The 13063-nt window shown below is 47.0% G+C and overlaps 1 protein-coding gene across 2 annotated transcripts in view; it reads right to left on the reverse strand.

The window, feature by feature from the left end:
* SHC3 (SHC adaptor protein 3) overlaps positions 1–13063 on the reverse strand; it is a 109169-nt gene that overhangs the window by 33209 nt on the left and 62897 nt on the right. For both annotated transcript variants that reach the window (XM_032307244.1, XM_032307245.1), the window contains exons 7-10: positions 11809–11935; positions 3486–3636; positions 2450–2537; positions 1711–1866 (exon numbers count right to left, since the gene is read on the reverse strand). In XM_032307244.1, the coding sequence (XP_032163135.1) occupies positions 1711–1866; positions 2450–2537; positions 3486–3636; positions 11809–11935 (522 nt within the window). The remainder of the gene's footprint in view (positions 1–1710; positions 1867–2449; positions 2538–3485; positions 3637–11808; positions 11936–13063) is intronic.

Below are 13063 nucleotides of genomic sequence, written 5' to 3' on the forward strand. Positions count from 1 at the left end.
TATCATCACCATCGCCATCCCACCACTACCGTCAGCACCAGGAGCAGCTCCATCACCACCACCATCATGATTTAGCTCTTGTGGTTTAAGAGAAACAACACAGAGTGCTGGCTTAATTCTTTTCCCAGACTTTTCAATAGCAACCAGCCTCGCCAGGGCCCTTTCTTCTTCTTGTCTCCCCTTCTCTGGTTGGGGAGCAGGTGTAGAAATGGACTGACGACAAAGGCTGGTTCTGGTTCTTATTTTCCCATCTCAAACCCTTGTCTTTTCTACCTCTTCTCAGACTCTGGAGCCAGAAGTCACTGGTTAATTGACTAAAATAAACAGTGAAAATTGACCATAAATACTCATACTGAACTGCCTTTGGGAGGCATCATTATAGCTGGAACAGAGGCTTAGAGAGCCTCCACTTTGCCCTGCGTCTTGGGAAAGTGGCTTCATACTTCTGAGGCTGTTCCCACATGTTTTAAGAGATGGGATTTGATTAGATGATCGTTAAGGTGCCTCCAAGCCCCGAGAGTCTCCAATTCCTCTGTCGGTGGTGATTTTTGCAAGTCAGAATGGGAATCCACTGTCTGGGAAACCAAAGTGGCTGAGAAGAAATAGACCTTTGCTGGCAGGAGGCCGCCAGACTGTGGCAGCACGCACGCACATCTTCCTTCCCACACAGCCCCCATAGAGTGCACGCCGCACCGGCAAGGCTGCCCTGACCAGCCACAGAGCCATAGTAACGGTAGCTACATGCAGGACCGTTGCAGAAATTAAATAAAGTAACGGGTGCCTAGCCCGTGGTAGACACTTGTTAAATTCTCAAGCAATTCCTCTAGCCCGTAAAAGTCTCAGGGAGCTGACAAAGCAGCATGAGGATGTAAAGCTCTTTGGGAACTCGGGAAGCTCCTTCGAAGTTCCTTAGCCACAATTCCCACTTTCGTTACCGAGTTCCTGGCTGATTTACGCGTCCCTGCCCTCATGATGCTGAGGGTCCACAGCATGTGTCCCCGCCCTGCTGAGGAGCTTCCTGTCACACTCCCCGTCCTGTCTGGGGGTTCACCAGGGCACTGGTTGTCACCTGCGAACACAGCGTGGTTACTCACGCTCCACGGGACCCTCTGTTTGGCTCCCTCGCAGACCCCAGTAAGCAGAACGGTACGTGACCCACACGAGATGCTCAACGGAGAGGAATACGAGAGAGCAAGCGAGTGTGTGTACGGGAGAGCGAGTGAGTGTGCGCACGGGAAAGCGATCCAGTGTGCACGCGCCAGATGGCGGATCACTTCCTCGCGTTCGTGTTGGGCTTGGTCAACCGACCGGGGGCTCTGTGAAGCGGGGGCGTGCGTGCCACACTGGCATCCTCAGCCACTGATACAGAACTTGTCCCCTTACAGCTGACCAACATTTAAGTGAAAAAACGAGTGCTTTTCGTGTGTGGATCATTTGCCTTGACACACGGGCGGCTCTTCAAGAGGAGCGTCAGTTCAAAAAAGAGGGGCAGTGCTCTGCCCCCGGAACTCAGGGTTGTCAGCCCCAAGCAGAGGTCAGCCAAGGTCAAAGCCTCGAAAAGCCCACTCACAGCCCAGAAAAGTGCAGACAGCCATCGCTGCTCGTCAGAACGCTGCGAGCAGAAAGAATGTTAATGGCACAGGTTTCAAAAAGAAGGCATCGCAGAAAGCGACCTCAGAAGACAGGACACCCGGATGATTGGCAACCCACTCATGTCGAAGAGGTCCTTCCGCGGGCTGCTCTCTGCGCTGCTGCCCGACGCCGGCGTGGCCTGAGGCGGGAGCTGCTGGGCGTTCACGTACGTGGGGGCTTCTCCCGGGGCCGTGTGCGCTTTCCCCTCCGGCATGCCGTAGATATCCAGGGACCCTGCAACAACGAAACGAGCCGTCTCTTTCTTACCACGGAGAGGGTGGTCATTGGTGAGTCTGCCTGTAAGCCGCCCCCCGCACCGCTCCCCCTGGACGAGGGCGATCCTACAGGCTGCTAGATAATTCCTCCCGTGGGTCCCCACTGGCTCAGTGCCCCTCTTTGGACCCTGTTCACTGCTGCGGTGTTCTGACCAGGACAGTTTCCCAGCCTTCTTGTCAAAATGCGACAGGGTGGCCTGTGAGGGTGGACACATGACCACTAGGGCCGGACCGAGACCCTGGCCCTGACCTGGGTAGGGGAGTGGAGCGGGCCCAGTGGGGCCGAGGCTCCCGGGTCCTTGTATCCCCTTTACAGAGGCCGCAGACCAAGGAACAGAGCAGAAGAAACAGCCTCATTTCAATGGCCCTGTTTTGCCTTTAAGTGTGAGTGAGAGCTTTGTACGTTGACTCCATTCTAGCAGCGCACGAGGCCCAGGGGGGGCGTGTGGCCGAGGACCCCCACCCACAGGCTGTGCCTCCAGGGGACCTCCTCGCCGGGCCAAGAGTGTGCCGAGCCCAGCCCGCCTCCCGGTGCCTCTCACCTTGCCTGATGGGTGTTTGCTGCCAGTCCTCGCTGAACGGGTCTCCTAAGTGTCTCCCCTGGTAGTAAGTTTGCTCTTTTCCTGCAAACTACAGACGCGTGTAAATACACAAAGAGAAAAGGCATCGTCTCCCCCTTCCCCACCTGTAAACGCCACGGTGCGGTACAAGGGACCCCAGCAGAGAGTGGGGCGCTTTCCCGATTCCTCCCACTTTCCCCTGCATGCCTCACGGTGGGCGTTCGGTTTTGGGAGACAGGACTGCGTGGGTGTGAGGAAGAGGCTGCCTCGCATCAGAACTACCCGCGCGTCCTGTTTTCATTCTCCGCCGCCATCCCTCCCTCCGCGTGGCCGAAGATGAGCCCTCCTAGCGCAGCGCCATCGCTCGAAAAGTGAACTTCGCTTGGCGCGTTTCTCTGCGTCGGATCTCGCCGCCCACAGCCACGCACACCTGGCCAAACCCACCCCGCCCGTCTCCGTGTCACAGCTATTGACACTTGATGTCACTGTTATTTTGTCACTTTTTTAGCATCATTGTTATTTGCACAAAGTAGGTGACATCAAAAAATTCTCTATAATGAAATAGAGATACTATAGCTCTCAAAAAGCAACGGCCTTACTGGCATACTGAGTTGGAGGAAAAGTCAAAGAAATGAATAAAAGAGAAGGCTCTTGAAATTCTCACTATTTTAAGGGCCCACATCCACTCTCTTTTTGGGGAACACAAAGCCCCCCAGGCCTTTTAAAAGTCTTGACCTCTTTCTTCACTGAGCTCCCATAATGGGACCTGTCCCAAGATGGAGGAGACCCCAGACTCATATCTCCAGAATCATAGTATAGTTCCAAGATACTGATTAACACCGTAAGATGTTACAACAAGAGCCTCCCCTTCTTGTCTACTTGGTGTCATCCCAGGGGAGAAGACAGGTGAGTTACCCTGTCGAAGACTGGACAAAACGCAGCCTGCCAGTTAAGTGGAGGAAGACAAAAGGAAATAAAGCTCAGGCGGCCACGACCCAGGTCGGGGTCCAGGACTTACCTGGGCTGTGTCGGGGGCATGGGGTCTGGCCTGCAGCCGCACATCCGCGAAGCCCCCTGGAGGAGGTGTCTTGCTCGGGATGTTGTTGTAGTATGGGTGGTCCAAGCCATCCCCCTCCTCTTCAGTCCACGGCTCATCCAGACTCTGCATTCTGTTAGAAGAGGATTTTCCAGAGCTTTAGCCAAAAGCTGAGCTTGTCTTCAAAATGAAATCTAATGGGAGGACCTGCTACCCCAGACAAGAGAGTTAGTGACTGTCTCCTCACTATCTAGATCTCAACCCTGAAAAGCAGATGAATGGTTTGGCCGGATACTTCAGCCTTATTTGCTGTTCAACCTTCTGAAAAATTTCAACCGTATTTGAAACAGGGAAGAACTCCTTTCTCAAAAGGACATTTAATTAGGAAAGAAAAGATTTATAGCTAGAGATAACCAGATCCTCAAGAACATTCATTTCAGTAAGTCAACGCAAAATCAACTAAAAAGTGGAGATTTTAGTGACACAAGAAAAAATGACAGAGTGAAAATCTCTGAAAATTCTCTCTTCCATAAAACAAATAGGAAACGAGCAAAAAAATTTTTTTTCAGGGTCAACTTTTTCAGAACCCTGAAAATTAATCAGAAGTTTGCAGCAAACCCCTGTGTGTGTGTGTGTGTGTGTGTGTGTGTGTGTGTGCGTGTTTAAGCAAACAGCTATAACAACAAAATGCCACAAGAATTTTAACTTGCCCTATTCCTGTCTCCACGGTAGGCTTGAAAACCAACAGCCCACAATCAGAGTGATAATCAGCAGCCTGGCCATCATAGGAGGGGACCAAACATCACTGAGTCTCTTTCAAAGCCCCCATTCCAGAGAATCTGACCTGTCTGGTCATTCCCTAAAAGACCCCATTCCAAGGCTGTCTTTATTTGACCTGATTCAGAACTTGTCCAGGGGAAAATGTCTCTTCTCCAGTGGCTTTGTAAAAAACAATTGGAGGCTAGTGTCCAACATCGTGGCTTCCTGAAACAGTGGAGAGCATTTGGTATTATAACAAACCAGTAGGTAACAAAGAGGGGGCTATTGAAAAGCTTAGAAGGAAAATCTGGGCAATAGGATGTCCATAGGGACTTTGATAAGCTTCAGTGTGTTTCTGGAAGTAAAGAAGACCACATGTTTGTGTATATTGTATTCGAGATCTGGGTTGTGTGCCTGCTTAGGGAAAATGTGAAAAGGTCTTTGTTCTCACCTCTGGTTGAAGCCTGCATAAGCAGGAAGTAAAGGGTAAAGGAGAGTTGTCAACAGCTTGGCTGAATGTTGAAGGGGTGCCCCGGTACACAAACAGCTCCTCAGCAAATATGGGGAGACTTAATGGTCCCAAGCATTGAAGGAAATCTCTCTCTAACCATTAGCTAACTAATAAGGAAACCAAACAGAGTTGTCAGTGTCATATATGACAAAGAATACAGATTTTTACAGTGTTATCTTGGAAAAGTCATTAAAACAAACAGCCATGACAAATAGCAACAACAAGAAATCCTGAGGAGGTGAGCTTCTCAAAATTTGCTACTGTATTACTTAAAATTTCCAGTTTCAGTGAAAAATTAGAAAATATGCAAAGAAATAAGAAAGCATGGCTGATGTGCAAGAAAAAAGACTATCAACAGAAACTTTTCCTGAGGAAACTAAAATTGGGGACTAATGAGACAAAGATTTTAAATTGGCTACTTTTAATAGGAATAAAAGAAATCATCAACAAAAAATAAACATGAGACTGTTGTTTCACCAAATAGGGAATATCAAAATAGAGGTAGAAGTAATTTTGTAAAATAACCAAATAGAAAGGCTGTAATTTAAAATGTTAATAACTGGAATAAAAAATTCAGGGGCACCTGGGTGGCTCAGTGGGTTAAAGCCTCTGCCTTTGGCTCAGGTCATGATCCCAGGGTCCTGGGATTGAGCCCCACATCAGGCTCTCTGCTCAGCAGGGAACCTGCTTCCTCCTCTCTGCCTGCCTCTCTGCCTACCTGTGATCTCTGTCTGTCAAATAAATAAATAAAATCTTTTAAAAAAATTCATAGAGGAGCTCAAAACAGGTGTGAACAGACTGAAGAAAGAATGACAGAATTTAAAGATAGGTCACTTAAGACTATCAAATCACAGAAACAGAAAGAAAAAAGAACTAAAGAAAATGAACAGAGCCTCAGAACCTATGGACCCCATGAAGCAAACCAACATACACATGAGGGATTCCCAAAAGAGAAGGGATAGAAAGGGGCTGGAAGGAGACACATGAAGACTTCAAGGCCAGAAACTTGTCAAATTTAATTAAAATAATTGATTTACACATCCAAGGAGCTAAAAACAGAAAAAATACCCCAGAAAGGATAAACTTAAAAAGCTCCATACCTTAACACATCATAATCAAGCTGTTTAAAGCCAAAAAGAGAGAAACTTGAAAGCAGCAAGAGAGAGGCCACTCATCATATGCAAGAGATCCTCACTAATATTACAACTAATTTCTCTTCAGAAATAACTGAGGCCAGAAGACAATGGGATGGCATAGTCAAAGTACAGAAAGAAATACTGTGTACCAAGAAATCTATATCCAGTAAAATTACCTTTTGAAAATGAAGCAAAAATTAAGACATTCCCAGATAAAAACCAAAGAAAATTCATTACAGCAGATCTTTCCTATAAGAGATGCTAAAGGAGGTACTTCAGGCTGAAATCCAGCACTAAACAGAAACACATATCTATACGAGCAAACAGACAACATCGGCAAAGTTAAACACAGGCAAACTTAAAACACAAGATACAAGAACTACAGGTAACTACACCAATTAGATGACCTACACGAAATAGAAAAATTCCTACCAAGACTCAAACTACCAAAACTTACTAGGGAAGAAATAGAAAATCTAAATAGACCTGGAAAGAGACTGAATTAGTGACAATTAAAAAAAAAACTCATACTTCAAGAAAAGCTCTGCATCATGGCTTCCTCATGAATTCTATCAAACATGCAAAAAAGAGTTAACAGCAATTCTTTATAACTCTTCTGAAAAATACAAAAGGAAGGAATATCTCCAAACTCAATCTATGAGGCCAGTATTATCCTGAGACCAAAACCAGACAAAGTTATTACAAGAAAAGAAAGCTGTAGACCAATAACTGTTATGAAAATTGATGAAAAAAATTCCTTAACAAAATAAAAACTAAACCCAGTAAAATATAGAAAGAACTATACACCATAACTAAGTGGGATTTATCCCAGTGATGCAAGGTGGTTCAACATTTCAAAGTCAACTGTTGTAATATATCATATCAATAGAATAAAAACAAATACCAAATACTTATCTCAATAGACACAAAAAAAGCATTTGACAAAATCCAACATCTTTGCATGACAAAGATACTCAATAAACTTTGAATAAAGGGACATTTTCACAATAAAGGGCATGTGAGAAGTCCATAGCTAACCAGTGGTTAATGGTGACAGACTGGGTGTGGTGTTTTCTTCCTACAGGACAGGATAAGAATGTCCCCTCTCCCTACTTCTAGTCACCCTTATACTGGAGATTCCAGCCAAGGAAATTATACAATAAGAAGAAATTAAAAGGCACTGAAGTAAAACACAGAAGAAAACATGGGTAAAAATTTTTGTAACCTTGCATAAGGCAATTGTTCCTTTTTTTTGTGCCAATTAACCTCACCATTTATTTTTTTAATATAAATTTCTTATTTAATTAAATTTGTTTAACATCTAGTGTATTATTCGTTTCAAAGGAAGAGTTCAGTGATACAATACCCAATGCTCTTTCCATCACATGCCCGCCTTAATGCCCATCACAGAGTTCAGTGATACAATGCCCAATGCTCTTTCCATCACATGCCCGCCTTAATGCCCATCACAGAGTTCAGTGATACAATACCCAATGCTCTTTCCATCACATGCCCGCCTTAATGCCCATCACCAAGTCATACCATCCCCCACCTCCCCTCCAGACCTTCACTTTATTTCCTAGAGTTCAGAGTCTCTTATGGTTTGTCTTCCGCTCTGTTTTTATCTTATTTTATTTCTCCTTCGCTTCCCCTATGTTCATGTTTTGTTCTTAAATTTCACATATGAGTAAAATCATATAGCATTTTTCTTTCTCTGACATATTTCATTTAGCATAATCCTCTCTAGTTCCATCCATATCACTGCAAATGACTAGATTTTATTCTTTTAGATGGCTGAGTAATATTCCTCTGTGTGCATGTGTGTATGTGTATCTTCTTTATCTGTCATCTGTCAATGGACATCTGGGCTCTTTTCATATTTTGGCTGTTGTGGACTAGGCAATGGTTTCTTACCCATGACCCCAAAAACAAAAGCAACCGAAGAAAGAAAATAAGCAAACTGGAGTTCATCAAAATTAAAAACCTTGTACTTTAAAGGACACTCAAGAAAACAAAAGACAACACAGGAAATGGGAGAAAATACTTGTTGATCATATATCTGGAAAGGGACTAGTATCCAGAATATATGAAGAACTCCTACATCAATAAATGGGCTACAGATCTGAGCAGGAATTTTTCCAAAGAAGATACAGAAATAGGCAATAAGCACATGAAAATGGCTTAATCATTGGTCATCAGGGAAATGCTAATGAAAATCACAGCCAGGGGGGCCTGGGTGGCTCAGTGGGTTGAGCCTCTGCCTTCGGCTCAGGTCATGATCCTGACATCGGGCTCTCTGCTCAGCAGGGAGCCTGCTCCCCCCTCCACCCCGCCTGCCTCTCTGCCTACTTGTCATCTCTGTCTGTCAAATAATAAATAAAATCTTTAAAAGAAAAAAATAAAAGAAAATCACAGTCAGGGTAAGGTAGGATAGCTGTAATCAAAATGATGTAGAGAAATTGGAGCCCTCACACTTGGCTGGTCGAGGTATAAAAAGCTACAGTCACTTTGGGAAAAAGTTGGCAGTTTCTCAAAGAGGTTAGCATAAAGTTACCACGTGATCCAGCAACTGCAGCCCCTGGTGTTCACCTGGAGTTCTGAGCACTCTGTCCACACGGGGACTGTCCACAGCGTCACAGCAGCATTACTCACCCGACCTAAGGGGTGGGCCTGGACAAATGGGGACAAAATAAAGAATGGCCATCCAAGAGGATGTAGAGGTGTTCAGGGGAGGGTTATTTAGCCCTAAGAAGGGCTGTGCTAGTCAATTCTACAACGTGGACGGATCTGGAAAACATCCTCCTAAGTGAAGGAAGCCACTCACGGAACTCTGTATGATTCCATTTATACAAAATGCCCCAAACTGGCAAATCCACTTAGACAGAAAGATTAGCGGTTGCCCGGGGAGAAGGGGGAGAAAGAGGAGGAAATGGAGGTGACTGGTCATGGGCCGGACGTGATGGACATGCGCTCGTCTCTGAACATGTGAAATGCCACTAAATGAGATGCTTTCCAAGAGTCCTACCCAAGAGTTTTATTTGTGTTTTATCACAAATGAATTATATATTAATTTTTAAAAGCAGAACAGGGAGCATTAGCTACATTTGAATTGTTTGTCAGGGTCTTCTCTGGTTTTGTGTTGAAAATGACCTTGGATTTCCATAAGAAATATCACAGGGGAAAAAAAAAATCTCCCAAGAAAAATCAGACCACACCAAAAAAAAATCCCCATTCATTTGAAAGAACTATTTTTGATTTCCAGCTGGAAATGGGTGCTGAATCCAAATGAGAGTCTCTCCCCCAATAATGAATACAATGAGCAAGAAATAATTCACAAAAAAAGCCATCCACTCACCAGCCGCAAGAGAAGAAAGGCGAATCGTGTGCTGCGAACATGTTACTGAGATATTCGGGGCAGCCTGGTGGGCCCTAACACTGCCCCGCTCCCTCCACGCCCATCTGTCCATGTCTCCGCTCCAAGCCGTGTGGGCGAAGGAGCTCGATGCACCACATTCTCATACCTCTCGCTCTTATTAACCAAGCTGGAGAGACGTGGCTTGAGGGAGTGAGATGAAACCCCAAGGCGCGCTCCCCACCAACAGAAGCCTCTGTGCGGCTGATCCCTGGGATCTTGGCAGATCAGGAGAAAAACAAGCCAGTGCCCCCTAGAGTCAGGTCCCTGGATGGGACACAACGCCGGCTGTCCCCAGCTAGAACAAAAGTAGTGTCCCCACCTCTCCTGTGCTCTCAGACCTGTTCGGTGGATGTGACCAGTAGCTTGTCAGATGAGGTCCCGGGGGTGTCAGTCGGGTCCCCTGGTTCCTGTCTGCTTTAGAAATGGTCTGCCCGTACTTGTGTTTGGAGTCGAAGCCTTCGCCACAGACAAGAGCGCATCTACTTCACTGTCTTTCCCCAAAACTTTTTCAAACTCAATATAAAAAAATTCTATACAAAATTCCTACCTTCGGTACGTACCCAGAGAAGCAAGGCAACTCCCACACCTATTTTTGTACCTATTTTTCATTTATTTATTTGACTTTGATGCAACATTTCCAAAGTACAGAAAAGCATAGTAATTAATATAAAAGATACATCTCCACCATGGAGATTAAACAAGTCTGAACATTTTGCTCTGTTTGCTTCCTTTTTTAAAAAAAGAAATAAAATGTATTAAACTTACTTTGGAAGGACGGATATACCAAATTAACAGTAAGATGTGAATAGTGGAGTCTGGGAGAGGTTCACTGTAAAATTCTTTCTGGACGTTGGAATATTTTCACTGTGAAGTGTCAGGGAGGGGCCACCGGCCAGAGTTAAATCCCGCCCATCACCAGCTGGTCCTCAGATGCTGTATGATGGGTATGTAATAATCTTACACGCTTTTGTACTCTTCATACACACGCTTTTATCCATAAACCACATGCACAATTTTATTTATGGTTTTAAAACTTCCATAAATGTTTCCTTTTTTCACTCCTTTTAAGATTTTTTAGGCTTATTCTGGTGACACACATACACCGATCTACTTGAATGACTACATCCCATTGTATGGAAAACTTCAAGTCGGCAGAAGAGGATGTGAACTATCAGATTTCTACTCAGTGTGTGCAGTTAATGGATAGGTGGGTGTGTGTAAAGAGTATCAAAACACAGTCGGCCACGTTCTGTCCCCACTCTCTGCACACAGGTGCGTCTGAATTCTGGGACGTGGAATTCACCAATTGGGAAAAATTGGGGTCTTACCAGGCATGTCCCCAACGGGTGTCTTAAAAGCCACTTCCCAGGAGATAAGAGGGTGGATCAAAAGCGTCAGTCGGAGGCGCCCGGGGGGCTCCGTGGGTTTAAGCCGCTGCCTTCGGCTCAGGTCATGGTCCCAGGGTCCTGGGGTGGAGCCCCACGTCGGGCTCTCGGCTCAGCAGGAAGCCTGCTTTCCCCTCTCTCTGCCTGCCTCTCTGCCTACATGTGATCTCTCTCTCTCTGTCAAATAAATAAATAAAATCTTAAAAAAAAAAAAAAAGCACCAGTCACGAAAGGGAGCAAGCTCAGAGGGAAGAGAGGAGCCCTCGCCATAACGAAGGTAAAAGTAGACGCTGCCTTCACGAGGAAGCCGGAAAATGGGGCTGCAGACGTTGGAGCAAGAGTGGAAAACAAATTCAGGAGAAATAAGATTTCACGGACGGTGAACACAGCATCAGGAGAGGCTTTCAGGAGGCAAGCCCGATCAAGGACAGACCATCGCCATCACCCCGTCACTTTCTCTGGATGTTTTATGCTGCACTGAACGTTCTTCTGTCCCCGGAGCTCGGTGGTACCTCTCCCAAGGAGGAGGTTTACTCCTCATGTTTAATCTTTCATCAGACATGAGCGTCAGGCTCTGCCATTCCCACAGAGAGAGCTGCCGAGGCTCATCCTGGCTACGGGTGTGTGTGCCCAGGGCACAGGAGGCTCTGAGTCCCCAAGCTGTCCCAGCTCAGTGCCTCGGGGTGGGGCCGCGCGTCATGGCCATGCGAACTACGACAGCGAGGACAAGGCATGTGTCACACCTGTGCCATGCAGACCCAAGGAGGAAACACACAGGACCCTTTGTTGGTTGCAGAGGAAATGGCACAAAGCCTATTACAATGCATTCCTGTAACCTTGGCTACCGTCTCTATAGTTTCTAGAAAATGTTTTCCTCAACATTCACAGCATCGCCCATATGTCAGCCTCCATCTGTGGGGCTCCTGAGCCGCAGCCTGGCCCCGCCAGGTGCCTCCGAGCCTGGGGCCCTGTGACTCACCATGTGTGTCCAGACCACACCCTGTGGAGGTCGTTTTGTGATATTCTCTCGAGTGATGTCGAGAGGAAAGTTTGTAAAATACAGAAAGGCCACTGCGAAGGGTGTCACAGCACTACTCACCGGTCGTGGAATGCAGGCACCTTGGAAGGACACTGCAAATATTGCTTAAAGCGGAGTTCGAAGGCCTGTCCGATGGAGCCAATGACATCCTGGGCCAGCCCGTCGCAGCACTCCAGAATGTGACACGCTGTGGACACAAGTGGCACAGGCTTTTCAGTGACACTGGGGCCACCAGGTTTGGCCACGCAAGGGGTGCATGTCCCTCACGGATGGTCCCGCAGCACACCTGGTCCCCATGCCACTGCTGTGAGGTGCCAGCACGGAGATGCCTCTCTTAACGGCTCTGCTCCCCTAAACTAATGGTTCTATTTGTAAACACATTTTAATATTTTAAATTTCATATGGATTGCTCTTAAGAATTTCTTAACAGTCTATAAAATACCAACTCAGAGCCCAGCAGAGAGAACCAGGATTTGGAAGGAAACGTTGATGGGTTAGAGAACCTGATCTAACAAGAAGTGAGGCCTGCCAGGGCCCCATGGCCCTGGGATTGGACCTAACCCAGCTCTCGAAGAGCGAGACCTAAGCACTGCACAGGGGCAACTGTCCCTGCACCCGCGACACCACCAAACTGTCTTCTGGCTGCACAAAGCCGGCCGGGCTCGGTGGAGCTCCCCCAGACAGCTCCCGGACAGCCGCTGCCAGTCCTGGGAGCCTCAGGCTTCTCTTCACCCCCAGGCGGGAGGGGGTGCCCTGAGGACACAGGATACCTTGGAAAGAGCGGCTTGACGGTATAGCAGCTCCAGATCGCAGTGCAAGCCCCTGAGAACGCTAGGGATGGCCAAGACGTGTGTCCCAAGGACACAGATGCTGGTTGTATTTTTATTGTTGATTATTGCTATTATTTTTTTTTTATTGTTGATATTGGTTTTTATTAAACATCAACCTAGATACACAGAGCAAGGCCACATTACGTTGCTATTGGAGGCACACGGTTGTGCATGACGCGGTGCGAGTGCAGGTGCCCTCCTGCCCATAAGGAGGCAGGGGCCCAGGTGGGGGGGGGACACCCTGGTCCCCACCTGCCCATTCCCAGCCAAGCACGCCCACATCCGGTCTGCACCCGCTGCCAGGTCGGCACTTTGGAGATGGGTAGTCTGGGGAAGGGTCAAAACCCAGCAGCTTCCCCTCCTTCTGAAAAGCAGAGCAGCAGCCATGGTGAAGGAAGGACGGGTATGTGTGCCCAGGGCACAGGAGGCTCTGAGTCCCCAAGCCGCCCCAGCTCAGGGCCTCGCGGCGGCCTCGAGGCCGGATC

This window comes from Mustela erminea, chromosome 12 (assembly GCF_009829155.1).
Source record: "Mustela erminea isolate mMusErm1 chromosome 12, mMusErm1.Pri, whole genome shotgun sequence".
Lineage (NCBI taxonomy): Eukaryota > Metazoa > Chordata > Mammalia > Carnivora > Mustelidae > Mustela > Mustela erminea.